This window comes from Microsporum canis, genomic scaffold, assembly GCF_000151145.1.
Source record: "Microsporum canis CBS 113480 supercont1.5 genomic scaffold, whole genome shotgun sequence".
Taxonomy (NCBI): Eukaryota; Fungi; Ascomycota; class Eurotiomycetes; order Onygenales; family Arthrodermataceae; genus Microsporum; species Microsporum canis.
In genome coordinates, this window is record NW_003299165.1 from 1,108,184 (window position 1) to 1,130,234 (window position 22,051).

A 22,051-nucleotide genomic window follows, 5' to 3' on the forward strand; every position below is an offset into this window, starting at 1 on the left:
TTTTTCTAGGCTGCCATCAAGACAAGGGGCTGTCACGTGATACCCCGAGCCTGGGTTTGTCTTAGCGTGGATTAGTCATTGTGACTGCAGTTTAGACTTGCATAAAATAATATCTTCAAGTCTCATAGATTGACGAGACAGACCTCCAGGTTCAAAAAACATCTTCCCTCTCCTCTGTCTCTCGACATAGTTAAAGATACTTCATAGTCAATCTCCTCTTCAGACCCACACAGTTATATCCTTTGTGATCATGCCAGAACAAACCACAGCAAACCCACACGGCACCCCTCAATCTAGAGACGCAGCTAGAGGCAGAGGAAATCGAGGAAGCAGAGACAGCAGACGAGGGGGAAGTGCATCTAGCGGAGTAGATGTATCCTCAGCAGACCCGAACCAACAGTCGCGCCGGCATAACCAAGGAGGTGGTGGCAGAGGTCGAGGGAGAGGAGGCGGCACACACACCGAGGGACGCGGAGGGAGAAATGCAAGACGTGCAGGTAATCGACTACTAGGGGGAGATAGCAAACATGATAGCGGTGGCGAACCACCTGGAACGGGTGCTGAGGTCGCTGGCACCTCCGGTGTTCGCCTGACCGGAGATGCCAAACATTCACAGGGCGACGAGGAGGGGCAATCAGCGAAAGCAGGGGCATCTGCTACTAAAGCAGAGGCCGATGAGAATGAGGTCTGCTTCATCTGCGCTTCAAAGATTGACCACATTTCTGTCGCGCCTTGTAACCATAGGACCTGCCATATCTGCTCCCTTAGATTGAGAGCATTGTATAAGACCAAAGCTTGTGCTCACTGTCGAGTAAGTCTGGATGTTCCCCATTTTTTGCGCTGGATGCGGTTCCCTGTTATTGATTTGCCGATATAGACAGAGTCCGATTTTGTTATATTTACCAATAATCCCGCAAAGAAATTCGAGGAATTTACAAGTTCTGACATTGATCGATCCGATGATAATCTGGGGATAAAGTATGAGAATTTTGAGATATTCGAAGATACAGTATTACTGCTTCGATATAATTGCCCAGATGTTGATTGCGACATTGCATGCCTCGGATGGCCAGACTTACATCGTCATGTCAAAAGTAAACATGCTAAGGTGATGTGGTATGTTTCTCTCTTAACAGATGGAATGTGTACAAAGAAGCCTACTAACAGAATTAATAGTGACCTTTGTACACGAAATAAAAAGGTATTTACACACGAACATGAATTATTCACTGCTGCTTTGCTGCGGAAGCATGAGAGATACGGTGATGATAACCCTGGAGCCATTGATCAAAGTGGTTTCAAAGGGCATCCAGAATGTGGATTCTGTCGCCAGCGTTTTTATGGAGATGATGAACTCTACGCACATTGTAGAGACAAGCATGAGAGATGCCATATCTGTGATCGCAGATCTGGCGGCAGCAGACCGCAATATTATATCAATTATGATGCTCTAGAGAACCACTTTAGCAAGGACCATTTCTTGTGCCTTGATAAGGAGTGTCTGGAAAAGAAATTTGTTGTTTTCGACTCGCAGATGGACCTAAAGGCACATCAACTTGAAGCCCACCCAGCTGGGTTATCAAAAGACGCAAGGAGGGACGCCAGGCTCGTGGATATGTCAACTTTCGACTTTAGGTCTCCTTATCAACCAACTCGCCAACGCCGAGATGGTCGTGATAGTCGAGGAGCTGGAAGAGGCCGTGACCCAAATTCAGATCCGATTCCACAATCAAGCGCTCAACCGTTGCGGAGGGACGAACTTGCATATCAGCGCCAGATGGCGATTCAGAGTGCACAGTCGGTCTCTACAAGAACTTTTGGCGGGCAGCTCACATCCGCACGACCGGCCGCAACTTCATCGGCGCCGGCCACCCAGAGGTCCACACCTACAGCTACGCCCGCAGCAAGAGCCACACCGAATACCGGGCTCCCATCTATAGAAGCCCTTGACCTTGGACAAGCGACAGCACCAACCACGCCACAGGACCATGCCAGGCAGGTGGCACACTCAGCAGTCATGGACCGTGCATGCACCCTCCTTCGAAACGACAGTAGAAAAATCAGTGACTTCCGAGGAAAGGTCTCTCAATATCGAAGCTCTGTTATCGGAGCAAATGAACTCATTGAGGCATTCTTCTCCCTCTTTGATACCTCTTCGGCAGAACTGGGGAAATTGATAAAAGAACTTGCCCATATCTATGAGGATGAAAACAAACGTACGGCGCTCCTGAAAGCATGGAACGACTGGCGTGCAATTAATGAAGACTACCCGGCGCTTCCAGGACCTAGTGGAACAACCCCATACACCGGAACCGTAAGCGGACTGGGCTCTGGTAAAAGAGTCCTGCGCTTAAAATCATCCACTACACAATCATCAAGATCGGCCACTGGCCAAAACGCCAGGCTTTCTGGGATCCTTCCATCTAACTATACCTCCAACCCATTCCCTCCACTTGCTAACAACACTACAACCCGCAAAGAGAACCAGGGAGTAAATGCATGGGGCGCCACCCCTGCTATATCATCTACGCCAAGCAGCTCTGGCTCTCGACCACCAGCACTTCCGTCCAGGCCGAAGGTTACCGGAGATTCTAATGCTTTTCCTGCTCTTCCAGCTGCTCCTAAGCCAAACACACTTATGGCTGGTCTTACTCGCGGAACTGTAAGATGGGGAGATCGAGGTGCAGCAAGTGCTAGGCCATCTGCCTGGGGCGTATCGAACGATCCAACTCCCGCTGAGTCTGATACATCCACTTCACAGGATAAAAAAGGCAAAGGAAGAAAGGGTAAACAAGTATTGTACCACTTTGGATAGGTAGTTCCATTAGATGGTGCAAGAACATAAAAATATATCCTTATTCCCGATGTTATTCTTTATTGAGCATAGCAAATAGGAATAAAGCAGGGGCATTTTGCGATTTGGCTTAGTATGTGATGTATTATTGAATATTGTCAAAGTATAGATTTACTCCTACAAGTGTCTGAAACATATGCATGTGGGCCTTTTTTATGCGAAATTGCAACCGTTAAATACAAGCTTGAATAACAATGCATAGCTATATATTCGATAATTGTTGACCATAGGATAGATGTCCAGCAACAGAACGTAACTAGTTTAAGATAGCTTAATCATGTGGACAGTATGAGGGTGCAACTACAGGAGTTTCAACTTCACTATTTAGAAGCAACTCACTATTATCAAAGGACTGGCTGGCAGAAGCCTCATCAGAGTACCTGCGGTTAATAGTAGGAGTTGCAGGAAAGAATGGGCAGATTTTATGAGATGTACTCTTCCTGGGTTCGAGCTCTTCGAGAGAATCTTCTGTTCCATTACGCTGCAACGAATCTCCTTTCTCTTCAGTTTCTGCTTCTATATCCGACATTCGCAAAGTAAACTCTTTTTGAAGCCTAAGAAGCCACTTTCTAAGAGCTTCATTCTCTATCACCCCATCACGAGCATGCAACAGCTGTTCTCCCAATGTTAGGAGAAGTCTGCGCCGTTTAGCTAGAGAAATAGCTGCAGACGATTTGATTCGGTCTTGCGCTGTAAGAGTAAGGTGATGCGAGACTCTTTCAGCAACCTCTAAAAGGTAAGGAGGTAAGCAAAATATTCTTGCGAGTGCGAGGCCATAATGTTGTTCTTGTACATAGCCATCAACTATCTTATAAAGCATGGTCATTTTGGACTGCGTATTTGACAAATCAACCGCGAGGTGCAAATTTATAACTCCGCTACGATGTTCCATGATCCGGGGTAAATCACGGAAATGAGTAGTAAACCAGACTAATGCGTGGGTTGCCACAAGGGCTTCAGCAATAGCGATTGAAATAGCTAGTCCATCGACAGAAGCGGTCCCACGGCCGAGTTCGTCTATTATAACCATGCTTTTAGCATCAATATTATGTAAAATAAATGCCATTTCTCTCATTTCGGTGGAAAAGGTCGACACGTTGGTAACTTGATTATCATCCGTTGATATGCGAGCGAATAGTTGATGCACAATAGGGAACGAGGCATACTGAGCAGGAACTGAGCTTCCAATTTGTGCCATAACTGTCATCAGGGCGACTGATCGGATATATGTGCTTTTTCCACTCATATTGCAGCCGGTTATTATTTGAAAGCGGGATTGTGGTGAAGCATAAACATCATTGGGGATATATTTGGTTGCGTGTATTTTTTCTCGAATAGGGTGTCTCCCAGATTTGATGGCTATAGTGTCGGTTATCTTAGGGCGTGCATAGTCTTGCATGTTCTGGAGGTAGGCAAACGCCGCCATCATATCAAGCATAGCGATTGCCTCACCTATGCGAAACAAGTTCGAAATTTGAGACCGAATATCATCTATCAGCTCCTGAATACTCCGGTCACTCATGCTGATAACTTCATTGTGAGAGTCGGTTATTTTTTGATTCATTTTGACAAGGTCCAGGGTTTGAAATTCCACATATGCTTTCTTTCGATAAACGTTGATGAATACGTCAGGCAGAGCCGCTTCCCGGAGATCGAAGGATCGTACACGGAAATAGTAGTGACGGCCAGATTCAAACCTCAAATCCAGTGGAATATCATATTCATCTGCGCATGTTAGTGTTCAAATAGCCTAAATGAAAGAAAGGCTTACCAGTAAGTCGAGCGGTTAACTGTGTTACATCGTCATTTGCTTCTTTATAGGTTTGTCTCGCGACGTCAAGAAGGTTGTTCACTCCGGCCTATACGGTCAGGACCCTAAATAGACATAGAAATATAAATACTTACTTTGACAGCATAGGTTCGGTGGTTGCGTAAATCCAGAGCACTGGACTGATATCTCACATCTTCATTAAGAGTTTCACTTAGGAGTGATAGAACGGGTTCATAGTTGCTGGGAGAGCATAGCTGTTTCTAGCTTGTTAACAGAAAAGAAGCCAACAGGTTAAGTTAAATATAGCTACTTCACTTGCATTTCGTATTGACTCCAGGAGTCCACTTCCCGCACCTGTCAATGCTTCATAAACTGGTTTTATCGAAGATACAAATGTTTTCAGCATTATGACATTGTTAATAGATTGCTCAGCGAATAAGAAGTTTGGTTTTGTTGGTACCACAGTTAACTAGATATCGTTAATTAGCAAGTTCGCATAGAGTTTCCAGCAGATAACTTACAGCCGTAAGTACCCTATCAGAATCAACGAATGATTTAAGAGCTGTAGTTTATCCCTTGGCCTTAGCATGTTGAAAATTAACTTCTCCGCTTGTTAACACACCTTGCCGAACAGCAAAAAACATCCCTTCGTTTGATGATAGTTCTTCAACAGCATCGTATCTAGTATTCAGTTTAGAGAGTTCTGTGGAAGGTTGCAAAATGCTACTTCTCAGTAACCTAGCACCCATAGTTGTGAGAGTTTCGTTGAGAAGCCCAAATAAACAATCCTTAGATTTCGAGTTTTGTAAGTTTTGGATAAGTTCCAACGAGACGATGGTAGCTAAATCTATCATCATAGACCCTTCAGATGGCTCATATCGTAATCTAAGTGAATGGGGGGCGAATGTCACCGAAAGTTCTAGCTCGATATAAGCGAGGGCCTTGGGGTTGGATTAGCTAAGTCTATTAGAAAATGGAACACTGGAGAGATATACAGCTGAAAAACAGCAGGCAGAAAAATAGCTGCCGTCTAAAGCCATTTTTATAGCTTCAATATCTTCTCTGAAGGCCAATCTCTCAACATAGTCGTGACAATTTTGTTCAGACCAGTATCTCCTATCGATGGTAATGATCCTGATGTGGGGAAGATTCTCCTCGACAATTGCATATAGTTTTGAGAGGGGTTCTTTGGAGGTACTCATAAACAGTACTTCGGTAGGTTCGAACACAGCTAGTTTGTGTACCGTCCTGGCATAGGTTTGACTGTCACAGATTTGAGAGAGGACAGCCTCCGACGTGGACAAGTTGACAAAGGCCAGCCCAACGGCAGGAGAAATACCTCTAGATTCACTTATAGCACAGACGATTTCCTGGGAGGGTACACTTGTTGCTGCTGTCGTAGGCCGAGTTGCCCGATGTCCTCCAGCAGCCGTCCTACTTGTGGCTGGACGCGTGGACCTAGTGTCCGAAGTATAGGGGTATATGGGGGTAGACAGGGCGCGGTAGGACATTTTCAACAAGCAAAAGTAATTCTACACCGTGAAATGCAACTTTTAAGGCGTAGTTATGTCACCTCATCTCCAGTTGATCATCTTGTGTAGATGTCGTCGCTTTTTCCATACTATGTAAGTCTGGCACTCTGGACAGATATTAGGTAAGCTATACACAGATCAACTACGATCCCGCACCTTATCTCCACGTGATCTAAGATAAGATAAGATCATGAATATTTTTCTTGGTGAGGTTGTTAATATGAGGTTCGTTTGTTGGTTGATCGAGATTGATACCAGAAAAAGCAGATACACGCATAAACACGATGGCAACAGTGTTGCCTCCTCCAAGTAAGCGCCAGCGTCGTGAGATTGACGAAAAGGCCAGACAACAGCAGGAGGTCGATTCAATTCCGGACAACTTGGGTAGCGTCCGAGTTCAGTTTTTCGACCAGTCCACAGGAGCCGCCTCTGGACCAGCTGTAGCCGTTCCTCTAGGTGATGCAACAGTGAGGAACTTGGAAATTCTATTGAATACTCTTCAGGGCCATGTATGTATATTCCACAGGGCCATGGCTAAGCCGTGTTTATTGCACGTCTGACACTTTCACAGGATGACCATGAAAGGATTCCATATAGATTTGCGTATAAGGAAGACGATAAGGATGGCAGCCTAGTCGATATTTCTTCCGACTTGTATCATTCTCTCCTTCAACCGGGTATAAAAACAACGGAGGATATTATCCACCTACAATACACGCCCCAGGCTGTATTTCGTGTCAAGGCTGCATCACGATGCTCAGCGTCAATAGCAGGGCATGGGGAAGCTATATTAGCTACATCTTTTGCTTCGTCTTCGTCTTCACGTATGGTATCTGGAAGTGGTGATTCAACGGCGCGTGTATGGGACTGCGATACTGGAACACCCTTACACACATTGAAGGGACACACTAGCTGGGTTTTGGCTGTGAGCTGGTCGCCGAATGACAAGATAATTGCCACTGGAAGCATGGATAACACGATCCGATTATGGGATCCCCGGACTGGCCAGGCCTTAGGCGCCCCGATGAAAGGACACACCAAATGGATCATGAGCCTTGCATGGGAGCCATATCATTTACAAAGCCCTGGAAAGCCCAGATTAGCCTCAGCATCCAAGGATTCAACCGTTCGAATATGGGATGCCGTGTCTAGACGCATTGAGACCGTATTGACCGGACATAAAGGGTCTGTATCATGCGTTAGATGGGGCGGCCTTGGTAAAATATACACCTCTTCTCACGATAAGACTATCAAAATATGGAATCCAGAAGATGGCAGTCTGGTTCAAACATTATCCTCCCATACCCACCGTGTCAACCACCTAGCACTATCCACCGATTTTATCCTTCGCACGTCTTACAATGAGCACAACAAAAAATCACCAGAGAAAGAAGAAGATAAGGTAAAGTTAGCAAAGGAGAGGTTTGAAAAAGCTGCCACCGTCAATAAAAAGATATCTGAAAGATTGGTCTCAGCTAGTGACGATTTCACTATGTTTTTATGGGACCCGGAGTCATCAAGTAAGCCGGTAGCTCGAATGCTTGGGCACCAAAAAGAGGTCAACCACGTCACATTCTCCCCAGACGGAGCATACATAGCTTCTGCTAGCTTTGATAACCATGTCAAATTGTGGAATGCTCAAGATGGAAAGTATGTATATCCCTCTATATCAACACATTCTTGTGATGAACATCACTGTCCTAACACCCAAGTTAAGATTTATATTTTCCCTCCGTGGTCATGTTGGGCCCGTATACCAGTGTTGCTTCTCTGCGGATTCCAGGCTTCTCGTTTCTTCTTCAAAAGACACAACTCTGAAGATCTGGGACGTGCGGACCGGGAAAATGACCATGGATCTACCAGGTCATCAAGACGAGGTATATGCAGTCGACTGGAGTCCGGATGGTGAAAAGGTTGGAAGCGGAGGAAGGGATAAGGCAGTTCGTATATGGAGGCATTAAGAAAACTACGATTATCTATGTTCAAGGTAAACAATCGTTGACTTTCATTCTATAGCCTATAGCCTATTATAGAGAGAACACCACTTTCGTATGTCATGGGTGGTATTGTCGGTTATAATCGTATATAGTTACAAGATTATCTTTGGTGGTTATTATAAGTTATAATAGTTAGGCCTTGAAACTTGAATCTCTTGCCATTACCAATACTATGAGCTTACTTCCACCGTTTCCACACGAGTTGGGGGCTGGGCAACATAACCAGTCTTACAAATTCCGGGATTGCTTGAAGGTATAAAACATGCATATAATCATATGCTAGGTTTTAAGGCCCATTCCTGTGCCGCGATGAACTTCGTAGATATGTAGCTGAATATAGGATAGTTATACGAAAAGAATGCTTCTCTTAGCGAGTGTTTGCTCGGTCTATTGCGGTTCGTGCGAGAATATTTTTCCTTAACAAGTTCGTAACATTAAGGCCTAGTTAACAGATGCTGATTAGAAGCCAGTATTAGAGGAAAGTAAAAGTGTCGAGAATACCACAGCTTGGCCACTAAGGACGCAACATTGATAGTTTTCTATGTGTTGATAGTTTATTTACATAACTATATAGGAAGATTTTCTTGACATGCAAGGCCAAAGTAAGCTGAGGGAGCTTGCTTTGTGTAGCAAGTAATGGCCTTTGATTGTTATATTTTACAAGCTTGATAAACAGCCATTCCATGGGTATTGGGAAAGAGGGATATATAAGCAATATGGTCTCCAGAAAAGCGATATAATATAATAACTGGGCGACAAGCCCAGTTTAGGGGTCAGTGTATTGTTATGTAAATATTTCCTAGGGTCGGAGACGTATAAACAAGGCGGGGAGACATGACAAGAAGAGGGAGGAAGTTCAGTAGAAAATGTGATTTCGCGACTGTTGTAGATCCAGATGAGAAGAAATTTAGTAGTTACCGAGTAGCAAGCGGTTCCAAGCATCTAAGGAACAACAAGAAGGCCCAGGTTACATCACAGAACATCCTACGCCATACATGGCTTTCTCGACGCTATTTTTGACTTGATACCAATCAGCTCGTCGTTCTGCAAATTCGTAGGCCTCTTCGGCACGAAAAATTCCATGGAAACGACTAGCATCAGAGATGATGGCGGCCATCTCCTTTGAGTCTGAAGTGTCGATTAGGTAAACCTGGGATAGCTCTCTGAGAGCCTTGAAATACAACAGAAGTTTCTCATTTCTCATGGACTGTATAAGCCCAAAGTAATGATTCATATCACTGTCAAGAAGTATTAGTACTCTTTGTTTGCTGCCAGACGGAATGTAGTGTCATGTCTAACCTTATGAGCTTTATCGCGCCTTCCATGCTTATTCTATGCCGCTTAATATGTTTACAAAGCGCAGTAAAAAGGCGGAGACCAATTTCCTGATTGAACACGTCCAATGTGCTTTTGTCTGTTCCGCCAACTAGCATTCTCGTATGGGAGGAAATGACCTGAACAACAGCTTTGGCTGCATCACTTGGGCCAATATCGGCCGTTCTCCGAGCTGGATCAACTGCTTCGGGATGAAAGTCCCCCACCGATTGTTTGGTAGCTAGCAGGTATTCCACCTCTTCCACTAGCACATCAATTCCCTTGTTAAGTCCTGCAGCAACTCGTTCGTCAAGCTTCTGCTCGAATTTTCTTTTCCCCTTAACCGCAGGGTCCAGGAAGTCGTTCCTATCGGTGAGGCCTGCCGCGATCAACTCTTGCTCATAAAACACATCCACCATTTGCAGGATTAAGTCTCCCACGTTGACTAGCTCGAGGAAAGTGACGAGAGGCTCCACACCAGATTTCTCCGTTTCATCTTGCCGGCGAGGACGATACTCAGACAGATGATTGACGGCTCGATCAAACCCGGCAATGATATGGCGATGGCCAAGGCTATCTAACAACGAGACAAAGATAGCTTCGCATTGCCCTTGGGCAGCCTTCCCTAGCTCCCCCTTCAGCCCCACAAACTGTGCAGTTCTCTCTAAACTTGACTTCGCAGCATGAACCAGGTTAAGTGCGACCTCAATGCTGAATAGGCTACGAATGCCTTCTAATTTAGAATTCATAATCGCTGCCTTAGCTGCAAATTCTGTAGTAGGAAGCTCCGCTGGTGTAGTGGGAATTGGAGGCGCAAGTATAGTAGATGAACGATTAGAAAGTTGCGTGCTCCTAGTTTTTAATTCCCCTAATCCATTCTTTTTCGTTTCTGTGGTTTTATAGAAACTTGGAATCATATTCACCGGGGCCATGATAACTTTAGTAAATGAGCTAAGAAAATCCCGTTTGTCTGCCTGCCGGTTATGTATGTTGGACATGTATAACGACTCCGTAGTGGCAGCTTGTTCAGATAGTTGTCTATCCCAATCCTTAACAATGAATTCGGAATGTGATCGAAACTGGTCCAATTCCTCTGCAAGGTATAAGTCCACATGGGGTTCGAAGGTTCGCTCGATAGCTTCCCTAGCTAGCTCCTTGAATTTATCACCGGGTACCTGGACGGGGTTCAACCCATGAATAAAGTTCAACGACTGGGCAAAAGTCCCAGGAAGTGTCTGAATGTAAGCTGCCTTATTTGTGGATTGAAGAAGGTCGAGCAGCGGAATAAAATATGGAGACAGTACGTCTTTACATATCTTTTCCAGAAATAAGGATGATACGTTTGGACCATTGGCAAAACATCGATTTATACACGAGGCTTCCTCATTAAATGCCACACTCAATCTGGTTAAGAATGCATGAGTGTGGTCAAGGGAAACTGTGCCTGTATCTGCATCAAAACCATCCATTGGGCTTCCAAAATCTGACTTCTGCTTGATTATGTGATTCTGATGAATCAATAATTCAACGGCAGCCCCACCACCGTTGAGGGTTGTTAAAACTTGAGCATAACGAGGCATCAAGTCACTAACATCTCTATTTTCATACCCAGTCTTGAACTCCCGTAAAGCTGCATTTTCAAATTCGGATATAGCATCAGTAAGTTTTTTCCGGCGTACACTAGATCCAAGGCCTATATCAGCATTTGAGAAATGATGTAGCTGTGATAGCAATAGAGCTTGTTGCTCGGGTTTATCATAGGATTTAAAAAGTAAGGACTCAGTTGGGCTGTCGGCTTTAAAAATATCCTGGTAGAAAGGGTTCAGTGACTCGTGAATTTTACCATATTCTTCCCTTGCTCTACCTCTAATAGAGCGGGCATCTCGAAGTGCTGCCAGGGGGCCCGTAATTTCAGCTTCCACCTCCGCATTAAATTCCACGATATCAAATCCGCCGGGATCTGTAACATTCCCATTAGACTTGTTCATTATTTCTTCAGCTGTCGAAGGCCTATGGTGTGTCCTTGCGCTGGGAGGGCAATCTGCGTGCTTCTCTGAACCCTCCGCCGAACTTCTTGCTTCCGCTTCATTCCAGCAACCTATTTGTCTCAGAAGCCTAACCCATCTCGTGTCATCATACACCATCTCGTGCATACGTTTCGATGTCTTTGCCACACTGATAAGGTCGGTGGGAGAGAGATAGTCAAGGATTGAAGCCATAATTTCTATACTACGTTAGTGTTATTGGCATGAGACAAAGAGTAATGGGTAATTATACTACTAACCAGCAGGAAGGACGGGTTTCACTAATTCAATCTGTGCCAGCTTTAATGGTGCAAGGACATCCCTTCGCGGAGTACGACGCGCCTTGGAAGCTGGTCTTTCCTTGATTGAACTTGCCATGGTGGTCTTGGGATAATGTGATCAAGGGGATTTTGGGACTATGCAGATAGTTATATCTCCGTCACATTGGTCTCATTTGTAAAGTAGCGAACATCGTAGGCAATCCAGGAGCCGTGAGTAGGGAATGACTACCGGATAGTTAATAATATATAAAGCTATTTAAGGCAAAAGGCGCAGCCAGCCATATTATCCTGATGACACAAGGGCACCCACAGCTTCTAACAAAATTTCCAACGTATCTGATCTTCTGAACGATGGATGGCATGTATCATCAATTATGTGTTCTGTTCTGATCCTCCAAGTCGTGAATCATTAGTTATCGCGGTCTTATCAAGTGCCTCACGTGATACGAACTCCTTGGTTTCAGTGTGGGTGAACAGTTGTATAGATGTAGTAGATTCAGCCACAAGATATTGAAGATGATTGTTGCAACTAACTACGGCAGAAGACTGTTGTCCTTTTTTATCGAATAACTATTTACCTACAGTAGAAATGCCAGAACTAGACTGAAGCGGTAAAGCGTCCGTGGCAGTATCACTATCCTTTTTAGGAATTCTCAGCGTTTTTTCTTGTAGCATAACCACCCATCCCCAATACTCTACCGTGTACTTATCTTCGACTGTATAAATTGTTCCGACCTCGTTAATTTTACGGTACAATGGGGCAATCAACAGTAAAGGCGGTAAATACGCCCATACTCCACGTTGAGGCGAGATTAAACAGCGTTGATGGTGGTATCGTCATGCGGACTGATATTGTAGGTAGTTCCTCAACTCTACATACTGCTTGGCGTGCTAACTCATGTATCTGACCAACTTAGGTACGAGATGAAATTGCGAAATGGCTTATTGACAACTTTGCCGTGCTTAGTCTAGGACAGGAAATAAAGACCTTTGGTGACGGGCCATTCATCCAAGTACCACTCAAGCGATTATATGGGGCGCTAATGCACAGATATATATAGATGGCTTCAAGGGACTTCATTCTATGTATCCGGATTCAATCAAGGTGATAGAGTGTTCTGGAAAACAGAATGAAAGCGAGGCTTTCCGCTTAGACAGCGTTAATCTTGACGTCCAGGCGTATCAGCTTCGCTCGAGTGAACCCGATACGAATCTGCCGCAGAACCATGGCAATGAAAAACAAGAGGATGAATGTTCCCCTCAAGCACGCGTAATGTCCTTGCCAAACAGGGAGTTAGATGGAATTTGGGAATCGTATGATAATCGATCATATCACAATGCGTGATTTATGGGTTAACTTTCTAGGCTTTTGTTCGACCAGCCGATACATTCAAACTTGCTACATGCAATTAGCCGGATGCGTTAGTATCCTGTCCTAATTTATCACTGGTTGAATAAAACTGATGGCCAAATATAAGTCGGATTTTCGTGGCGTAAACTTGATTCTCGGACAATCATCTGGAACCGCCTTATTCTCCTTTATGGCCCTCCTGGAACAGGGAAGACAAGTCTTTGGTATATCACAATCGCAGCTTATCCTAGGATATGAGATTAGTTCTGACAATTGGTAGCCGTTCACTAGCCCAAAAACTGGCAATCCGCCTTGGGAGGCAGTTTCCTCAGAGCAAATTGGTCGAAATCAATGCTTACTCCCTGGGCAGTAAATTCTTCAGCGAAAGTGGGAAACTCGTGGCCAAAATGTTTGACATTGTTGAAGGCATGCTTGAGGATGAACCGGATACACTCGTTTGTGTCTTCATCGACGAAGTAGAGACAATGACTGCCCAGAGAGAACAGACATTGAGTGGGAACGACCCCCTTGATGCAATGAGAGCTGTCAATTCACTTCTTATGGCATTGGACCGATTGAGGCACCATCCTAATGTAGTGGTACTTTGCACTAGCAACCTTCTTACTGCACTGGTGAGTAAACCTTACTGCATTAATATATAAGAATTCAACCTTTCTTCCGCAGCTAATCTCATCACAGGACTCCGCATTCCTTGACCGAGTTGATATCAAGCAATTTATCCCACCACCATCAGAAATTGGGGTATATGAAATCTTCAGAAGTTGTCTTGGAAGTTTGAGTAGGTGTGGATTAATCGAAGGGTCGAGATTTGATATTAGCCCGGTTGATCCAAACGACACAGAAACAGCGCTCAAGTACATTGCTGAGCCTGCCGATTCTCTTATACTGCCAAGCTACGGCGAGACGCAGTTATGGTATCGGCTCTTCCCGGAATCCATCCCAAAACAGCTCGCTGATATCTCACAAATGAGTGTTGTAAGTGCCATATATATATAAGACACATTTAGATTATTAAACCGCATCCTAACGTATATCATTAAGGGCCTTAGTGGGCGATCTCTTCGACGGATTCCAGCGCTGTCGCTTGTCCTTTACACTAGCTATGAGGTTTGTACTGTTGACCAGGCATTGGCAGCGTTGAGGCGCGGGGTAGAGGAGGAGCTAAAAGTAAAGCAAGAAGCAGGGAGAGGAAATGCTAGCCTGGGAAACGGGTAAAAACAAGTACCTATCTATGTAGCTTGCCTCAAAACCAATTCTTATATCTACTATGTATATCAACATCGGAAAAACAAGGGGAAAAAACGGTATGTCACATGACCGCAGCTGACCAATGAGGAAGCGGCTGATTCTACCCGATGTCGCGAGCCAATCACGGGACTGCTCACCAAAGTTGTTTCGAAAGACCAGGAAGAAAGTCTGACCTGCCTCTCAAAGAGCGAACCGCACTCCTGTATATCGGATTCATCGCAACCTCTCGCCCCCATCTACTCTCATCGTTTCGTCCATCGGGGTACATCTCCTCTCCTCAGGATGTTGGCCCGATCTGTCTTGCGGAGTGTGCCGTCGAAGGCCATCTCCCGACAATGCTTCCAACAGGTTGCAAAGGTATACCACCTCACCCTTACATTCCTTAGAGAACCATTGCGCAGGCCATTGAGAGCATACAACGCCCTTCGTGATGGCCTCTACATGTCAATGCACTGACTGCTACTAACGTTTCGTTCCAGAGATCGTCGTCCACAGCTTCTGGCTCGCAAACACAGTCTCCGTTCTACCTCACCTTAACCGCATCGGCAGCCACGGCTACAGCCATTGGCTCTATGGCCTGGTATTATCACCTCTATGGAGATGAAGCATTCGCTATGACTCCAGCTGAGGAGGGGTAAGTTCGATATCCGACCAATTGGTGTTGTAACGCTCTAAATATATATATTTAAGCGGCATTGCTAACGTATGTGATATTAAAAAAGTCTCCACGCTACCCAGTACCCTTGGGAACACTCCAAGTGGCTCAAGACCTTCGACCATGCCGCGTGAGTAGATTCAATTCTGATATCTATGGCTTATACCGACCAGTATCGCCTAATATGATTATTTTATAGTCTTCGTCGTGGTTTCCTTGTTTACCGTGAAGTTTGTGCCCAGTGCCATTCTCTCACCCGTGTCCCTTGGCGATCGTTCGTTGGTGTCATGCATACCGTCGATGAGATGAAGGCAATGGCGGAGGAACACGAATATGACACCGAGCCTAACGACCAAGGTGAAATTGAGAAGCGTCCTGGAAAACTGTCTGATTACATCCCAGCCCCATACAAGAATGATGAAGCTGCCAGAGCTGCCAACAACGGTGCCTTGCCCCCAGATCTCAGCTTGATCGTCAAAGCCAGACATGGAGGCTGTGACTACATTTTCAGCCTCTTGACCGGTTACCCTGACGAACCTCCAGCGGGTGCTAGCGTCCAGGAAGGATTGAACTTCAACCCTTATTTCCCCGGTACAGGTACGGACCCCACCCGAATCCCTAATATAATGTTTCCATACTCATATTGATATTATACAGGAATTGCTATGGCCCGTGTTCTGTTTGATGGTCTCGTCGAATATGACGACGGCACTCCCGCTACCACCTCCCAAATGGCCAAGGACGTCACTGAATTCCTCAACTGGACCGCCGAACCTGAGATGGATGAGCGAAAAAAGATGGGTATGAAGGCCATTGTGATTCTCAGCGCTCTGTTTGCGGTCAGTGTCTGGGTTAAACGATACAAGTGGGCCACCATAAAAACAAGAAAGATTGTTTACAACCCACCAATTGGCCCCAAGCGATGAGAAAAGAAACCACCTCAAGACAGGGCTATCTCCATCAATGAAGCCAACGCCAACCATCTCTGAATATTTTTGTGATTGTACCCTAACTCCCCATACCACACATGCTCCTTACCTTTTCAAAATTTTCTCTGCGTTATTTTAGAGAGTGGGAGGATCGAGGGAGTGACCATAAAAATCAGGGCTAAGTTTTGTGAAATTACCTATCTTATGTATTTATAAACTGTGCTCTTCCTTTTTCTTTTCCACGTCTAGAACCACAATTGTTCCCTTTGTCGTTTTTCAATGCTCCTCAGTCATTGGCATGCCTTGGCCCAACGTGGTATTAAGCATTCACTCGGTTCACTGTAACGTATCTGGTCATCGATTATACTTGTACTTCCGTGTTTAAATACCTACAACAGCCCATGCGATGATTGTTTAGGGAATCGAAATATAATTAACTAGTAATTAAAGCCATTATATTTCAGCAAGTGTAAATTATAATTATAAAGAATAAGCCAGCACACCTTAAAATGCCCATATCTAATGTACCAAACATGCTAGATCATAATTATTCTAACTTCACACCAGAAGCGTATTTTGGTATTGTGCGTTCACCATCTCCGAATATGTATTTGAAAATCAAATCATAGCTCATCCAAGATCCAGCAAAAGCAGCACGCTGAAACACAGCTAACCATCCTGGTGTTTTCCCATCCTTATTCGCAAACAATGCATTAAGCCTAAGGCTGATGAGTAGAGGGGGGAGCCAGACTAAACCAAATATGAATTGGCCTACACGTTGCATGACAGTTGTAGGTCGATAGGGTTCAATAGAGGCAAGATACTGGCGGTATTCCGATGGTAAATCATGTTCCTTCGCACCTGTGATGAGAAGGTTCATATATCGTGGTGAAGGTCGTGCATAGTTAGGCCAACTTCTATTGAATCTGGCGTTTAACAAAGATGATTTCTTTATGTTTCCAGTCCCACAACCAGAGCTCTTTCCAGCAGTGGCAGGAGAGAGAAGGGTATGGGCCTTAAACGGTTCGGTATCTGGTATGTCAGGCACTTGCTTTTCCGGATCATAATCTCCAGGAAACGGGTGACAATCCACGACAACATCAACATATGACGAGCCACCACCCTCTGTAGCTATTATCCGCGCATAATCCTTCAGAGTAACCTCATATACAGCCCCAACAAGTGGTTTATGCCACAAGCCATCCCCGTCGCTAGCTTGTTGGGGTCTGTCGGGGTAAATCGGCATGCCATTTTTTTGGTTGCGATACTGTGTTCCCGCAAAGCATGGCTCGAGGTATGCAACTCCAGGAAGATCAAACGTAAGAGAGAGATTTGGTACGTAGACGTTCACTTGTGAAAGAGGCGTGACTTTGCGAGTCTTCCGGAATGTTTGGGCGCACATGTTCGAGCCGTATGCAAGATATAGGATGGTCTGCTTCTCTTCTTTCTCTTCTAATAAAGCCTCTTTCTCAGGTTCTTCAGCAATGATCTTTCTCTCTGCCTCCAGGGCATCGATGCTGATGGCTTCATCATGAGCTGCTGCATGCTGTCTATCGGTTGATGTATGTGGTATTACCGGAGGCTCGGGTTCTGGTTGGCTGATGGACAGGCGCCGTTTGATAGCAGAAGAATCCCATGCCGCGTCAATTGAAGCTTGAGTTTCAAGCTCGGCTCTCATGCCATCTGGAGCTTCCTTCATTGTCATGGTGCTGGTAGGCTTTCGGTTGAGAGTACAGTGGCTTTATCCATACAGTGCTGGCCCAAGATGAATATTTATAGGTTTCTAATGTCATGACCTTACATATGTAGCAGGCTCATTATCGAAGGCGTCAGCTCGAAACAAACCTTAATTAATTTTCATCCTATCTTCGTCCGAAATATTTGCCCGGGATGAAGGTTAACCGTCGGGATCGGGTCAACAACAACCAGCTTATAACTAGCCAGGGCAATGGCCAATAACAAAGCATCCAGTCAGCCAATGTTATTGCCTGCACAAAGGAGACATCACGCACCATGAACAGATTATCCCGGAGCGTTTTTCATTTCTATTTCCTTTTTCCTTTTAGTAAGATCCATCGCCCCAGAGGCTAAGTTGAAGGAACGATATCCAAGGAATGAAAACTTTCCGCATGTACCGCCGTACTGCATGCGTGTCACAATGTATTAATGCTGGCAGCCTGAAGAGTTTCACTGATCAAAAGCTTAGTAGTAGCCACCAGCTCCTCAGAACAGTCAGCTGTTGCTTTTGAATATTTACTAAAGAGACTTGGAGTATGAAGTAAAGAAGGGTGTTATGACTTAACTTGCTCTCGATATTATCCCCTACAGCGAGTATAGCTATCTCTCTGCCGCCATACATATACCATCAACCGCGTCACCTACTGAATAGTAATGGGGTTACATTACCTTAAGATGTCCGAAGTCTCGCGTTTCTATCGAGATATTCGACGTGAAGTCGAGCTGACACCGCCTGACGCTTTGGGAAAGCCAAAATTATTCTGCCCAGTTGAATATTTTTTGGCGACGCAAACACTGCAAGCTGTGATTTTGTTTCTTTCCGGCCCACCAAGTAGATCATAAATCGATCTACACTGATATTTTTTTCCTGCTTCTCATCTCTCATGTATCGAAGGCTTCAAAGGCGGCAGCACAATGGCAGCAGAAAGAGCACACTTGCGTATGCCAAAGCAACGACAGCCAGTCATTAAAAACCTAATAACATACCTTCGACCTGCAATCCAACGGGCAACGAGAAGTGATATCTTGATGTCCGTTCATATGCGACTTTCATGGAAGATGCAATTCTCCCTAAACATGAGCTGATGCTTTTTTTTATAGAATTCCCCTTAGCATCGTCAACAATATCCTTCGGTCTACCCCATGTATATACGAGAATGACCTTTATTCTCTTATCCAGATACTTGGAGAACCTCCACAGAGAAGTCACTGCTCTAGGCTCGATGTTGTTTCTTTTCAGTGCATCCTCCTTCTTTTTCTACGTGCTCCAGCATGCCTTGAGCGTGAGAAAGGCCTTTATCTGCTCTTGGTGAATAGCTAAATCGCGTGAGCTAGCTATCTCAAAAGTCATACTAACCTCTAACTATCTTTACAGGATTCCATGAGGGAATTGTCTGATGTTTTACACCAAAATTTGAGCCAAGAGGTTATCTTAGCCGCGAGCCAGCGCAAAGCAATTCTGTGCCAAAAGATCTACGTTCAGCTTGTTCAATGTTTTACACAGGCAAATCCTGAGGCACCAAGGAGATGGGTATATATCCCTGGATTATGTTACTAGGAGTAAAATATTCTAATTCGATATAGAGCGGCCAATTTATCTTGGAACTAATCCGAGGATTTGACAAGAATAAGTGCTATTTTGTTTCCATGCGTGATGGAGTGCGGTGAGATACCTTTAATGTCTAGCTTTTCTACGGGGTTCGAGTATTAACACCTAGGCTAGGGGCATTCTAGACGTTATTTTTAATGATGGCCACCAATGTCTTAGAATTATAGCTGCTACCATAATAAAAGAACTAGCGACGGCCAAATCCAAGCTTCCAGAATTATCTGCGATTGACACCCGGATCGAGTTACTCAAAAAATGCTCAGGTTTCTTTCTGCCGGCATGGGGTGGCCAATGGGCCAAGGGGATTCTAGCCGTTATATCTGCCATAGGTCAACCGCTCCAAGGTGCATTTTATGCTCAAGCTGTTTCCATTGAGGGCTTGGTGGAATCTATCAATGCAGTGGACGGCCTTATCTTCACATACTCACACAACAACCTTACTATCTTGACTACTTGCGACTATCAGTTTAAATTCATTGATATTCCTTTGAGCTCGATAGGAAGCGCAAAAGCAGAAGGCAATAAAATGATGATCTGTCTTGGATACAACGGATACTATATCATAGGCGGGAGTAAACTGTACTCCAACAGTCTTCTGATCGGACCGGCAGAACTTGATCATGTGCATGCAGCGATAGAGTCTATCGAACAAATGAAAGGGGAGTCTGTCATTGCATTAGCACATATGGATATGATGCTAATCTCAGATATAGCTCGCGAGGATAGGAATAAGGCGGCTCTTTATAAAGAACCAAACGAGGGCGCTGTCGCGATTATTGCCTTCGAGGACTGCGGCGTTAATGAACATATGCCATGGGTACTCCATGGATCAAAGCATACCAGCAGCGATAATGACAGTACCACATCGTTATGGACAGGAAACCACAGGCCACCTTCGTCTGCCATAGTTGAGCTGCCAACGGGCGAGGAGGTACTATGCGCATCACAGCTATTCATAAGTTCGAATAATCTAGCAAAATCACAAGAACAGCATAAATGGCCATCTGAACAGCGAACCCCTTGTCGGGAGCCACATCTAAGGGATGAACCCGAAATTAGAGGTGTAAACGCTAGAAGCCATCGGCATGAAGCTTCACCAGAGCTCGATTCTTCGCTAAACCCCTTGGGTCAGCCTCTTCACCCTTTAGCATTGCAGGCAAATGATGAAGAAGTCATAGTCTCGCAAACCTCGCCAACTTCATCTTCATCAACTTTTCTGCATCCAAAATTCGAGGTGGCAAGGGTGGACCGTGCGGCGGGGAGTTTGAGTGACTTGCCTAATCTAGCAATGCAAGCAATTTTACTTCAACCTCAGCATTTGAACTCCAACTCGCACACATCAAGAATACCGACAGAGAATACACCGTGTGTCGAAGAATCACCATGTTGTAGAACCGTGCCAACTGCTGAGATCGCGACACTCGTACCTAATTCGCAACCTACCGGTAACCCAACGACTATTGGGAATCCAACGGCTATCATGACAAACTCGGGGACTAACAAGACACCCCAGGAGTCCGGCAAAACTGGGAGCGAGTCCAATTCAATCAGTAACTCTCGTTTAAAACGTCCTATACATAAACTATGCAGCCCGTCTACAAAGAAAGCAGACGTCGACTGGGATGAAGACCTTCGTGTCGACACTGAAACGCCCCCAGCCCCGATCCATGCGCCTTCAAATAATCCCAATTCCAAGGAGGCATCGGGAAGTGGTAAGCTAGTTAGTGCGTCCAAAGGGAAAAAGAAACCCAATTCAAAGGCAAAACAAAATATAAATACTCTGAAATTGGTTTCTCAAATTGGTGGTGCTTTAACAAAACAAAACAAAAGACCAAATCGGCAAGTCACCAAGACCCTGACTTCTGGTCGTCAACCTCGGAGTGCTGCTGAGGCAGCCAACAAAAAAATGGCCCTTGCAACCAAGCGGGAAAATGCAACGTATGATCTTGACGACCCTATTGAATCAAGTTATCCAGGGTCGACGAGTTTAGAGGATCTTGCGGACCATACTCAAATAGAGGATAACCTGGTGATAAACTCTGTTCAACCACTGAAAATATGTGCAACGATGACGGAAAAAATAGCATCAGACAAAGACTCAAGCGATCGATCGGGAGGGGTATCTATAGCCTGTGGCAAGAATATGGTATTCGGAAAAAGCAACCTGAGCACAGCTTCACAGACTGCTGCAGGGAAAAGCACACTATCTTACCGGCCAAATGGGGCTAAAGGCGAGGACGCGGAAGAGTCCGCCATAAATCTGTGCAGTGATAGTCTACCGGAAGAGGATGGCGACCAAATGGGGCAGAACGAGAATGATCAATCGTCGAAGGTAAAGACATTGAATCAAGCAGTGAGTTGCCCTCCAGAGGCAGCACCTGCTGGGCTAGAAATGAAGTTATCAGGGGTAGTAGGCAGTTTAAGTACTGCATTGAGCTCAGTAAGTGAGAAAAAGCGAACAGTTGAAAATACTTCTCAAGTTTCCAAAAACGTCTCTCAATTTATGTCTCGAAATCTGGCGTCGGCTCAATCGAATAATCGCAAACCGGGCCCAGGCCAACCGGGCTATCAAGACAACCCTAGGTCAGAAAAGGACAATTTTAATGTTATGTGGGTTAAATCTGCAAGGCCCGTGCCAAAAAAAATTGCCTCCAGAAGCGGTGGAGATGCACTCACAAAAGCCCATGCGTTCGGTAAAATTTGATTTAGCGGAAGATCATATCCAAGC

At 45.0% G+C, this 22,051-nt stretch overlaps 8 protein-coding genes across 8 annotated transcripts; 5 read left to right on the forward strand and 3 right to left on the reverse strand.

Annotated features, from left to right (window-relative positions):
* Nucleotides 1-250: 250 nt before the first annotated feature.
* MCYG_05492 (zinc finger protein) lies at nt 251-2,815 on the forward strand (the record flags this gene model as incomplete). Its single annotated transcript, XM_002845577.1, has 2 exons — nt 251-811; nt 878-2,815. 2 exons carry the CDS (start codon nt 251-253, stop codon nt 2,813-2,815), a joined length of 2,499 nt encoding a protein of 832 aa, XP_002845623.1.
* Nucleotides 2,816-3,125: 310 nt separating this feature from the next.
* On the reverse strand, nt 3,126-6,136 carry MCYG_05493 (DNA mismatch repair protein; the record flags this gene model as incomplete). Its single annotated transcript, XM_002845578.1, has 6 exons — nt 3,126-4,579; nt 4,626-4,713; nt 4,760-4,879; nt 5,147-5,187; nt 5,371-5,566; nt 5,621-6,136. 6 exons carry the CDS (start codon nt 6,134-6,136, stop codon nt 3,126-3,128), a joined length of 2,415 nt encoding a protein of 804 aa, XP_002845624.1.
* A 305-nt stretch (nt 6,137-6,441) lies between these two features.
* MCYG_05494 (WD repeat protein) lies at nt 6,442-8,413 on the forward strand (the record flags this gene model as incomplete). Its single annotated transcript, XM_002845579.1, has 4 exons — nt 6,442-6,666; nt 6,729-7,807; nt 7,941-8,097; nt 8,291-8,413. The coding sequence occupies 4 exons, from the start codon at nt 6,442-6,444 to the stop codon at nt 8,411-8,413; spliced, it is 1,584 nt and encodes a 527-aa protein (XP_002845625.1).
* Nucleotides 8,414-9,121: 708 nt separating this feature from the next.
* On the reverse strand, nt 9,122-11,870 carry MCYG_05495 (F-box domain-containing protein; the record flags this gene model as incomplete). Its single annotated transcript, XM_002845580.1, has 3 exons — nt 9,122-9,392; nt 9,454-11,692; nt 11,753-11,870. The coding sequence occupies 3 exons, from the start codon at nt 11,868-11,870 to the stop codon at nt 9,122-9,124; spliced, it is 2,628 nt and encodes an 875-aa protein (XP_002845626.1).
* Nucleotides 11,871-12,528: 658 nt separating this feature from the next.
* Nucleotides 12,529-14,360, forward strand: MCYG_05496 (thyroid hormone receptor interactor 13; the record flags this gene model as incomplete). The annotated part of the gene is made up of 9 exons (XM_002845581.1): nt 12,529-12,627; nt 12,691-12,786; nt 12,846-13,087; nt 13,139-13,194; nt 13,252-13,348; nt 13,405-13,756; nt 13,824-13,923; nt 13,987-14,120; nt 14,187-14,360. 9 exons carry the CDS (start codon nt 12,529-12,531, stop codon nt 14,358-14,360), a joined length of 1,350 nt encoding a protein of 449 aa, XP_002845627.1.
* Nucleotides 14,361-14,675: 315 nt separating this feature from the next.
* On the forward strand, nt 14,676-15,974 carry MCYG_05497 (cytochrome c1; the record flags this gene model as incomplete). Its single annotated transcript, XM_002845582.1, has 5 exons — nt 14,676-14,750; nt 14,873-15,027; nt 15,116-15,178; nt 15,248-15,645; nt 15,706-15,974. 5 exons carry the CDS (start codon nt 14,676-14,678, stop codon nt 15,972-15,974), a joined length of 960 nt encoding a protein of 319 aa, XP_002845628.1.
* Nucleotides 15,975-16,524: 550 nt separating this feature from the next.
* On the reverse strand, nt 16,525-17,682 carry MCYG_05498 (GliK; the record flags this gene model as incomplete). The annotated part of the gene is made up of 1 exon (XM_002845583.1): nt 16,525-17,682. The coding sequence occupies one exon, from the start codon at nt 17,680-17,682 to the stop codon at nt 16,525-16,527; it is 1,158 nt and encodes a 385-aa protein (XP_002845629.1).
* Nucleotides 17,683-18,629: 947 nt separating this feature from the next.
* On the forward strand, nt 18,630-22,027 carry MCYG_05499 (uncharacterized protein; the record flags this gene model as incomplete). Its single annotated transcript, XM_002845584.1, has 5 exons — nt 18,630-18,745; nt 18,816-19,023; nt 19,090-19,245; nt 19,299-19,378; nt 19,438-22,027. The coding sequence occupies 5 exons, from the start codon at nt 18,630-18,632 to the stop codon at nt 22,025-22,027; spliced, it is 3,150 nt and encodes a 1,049-aa protein (XP_002845630.1).
* Nucleotides 22,028-22,051: the final 24 nt, after the last annotated feature.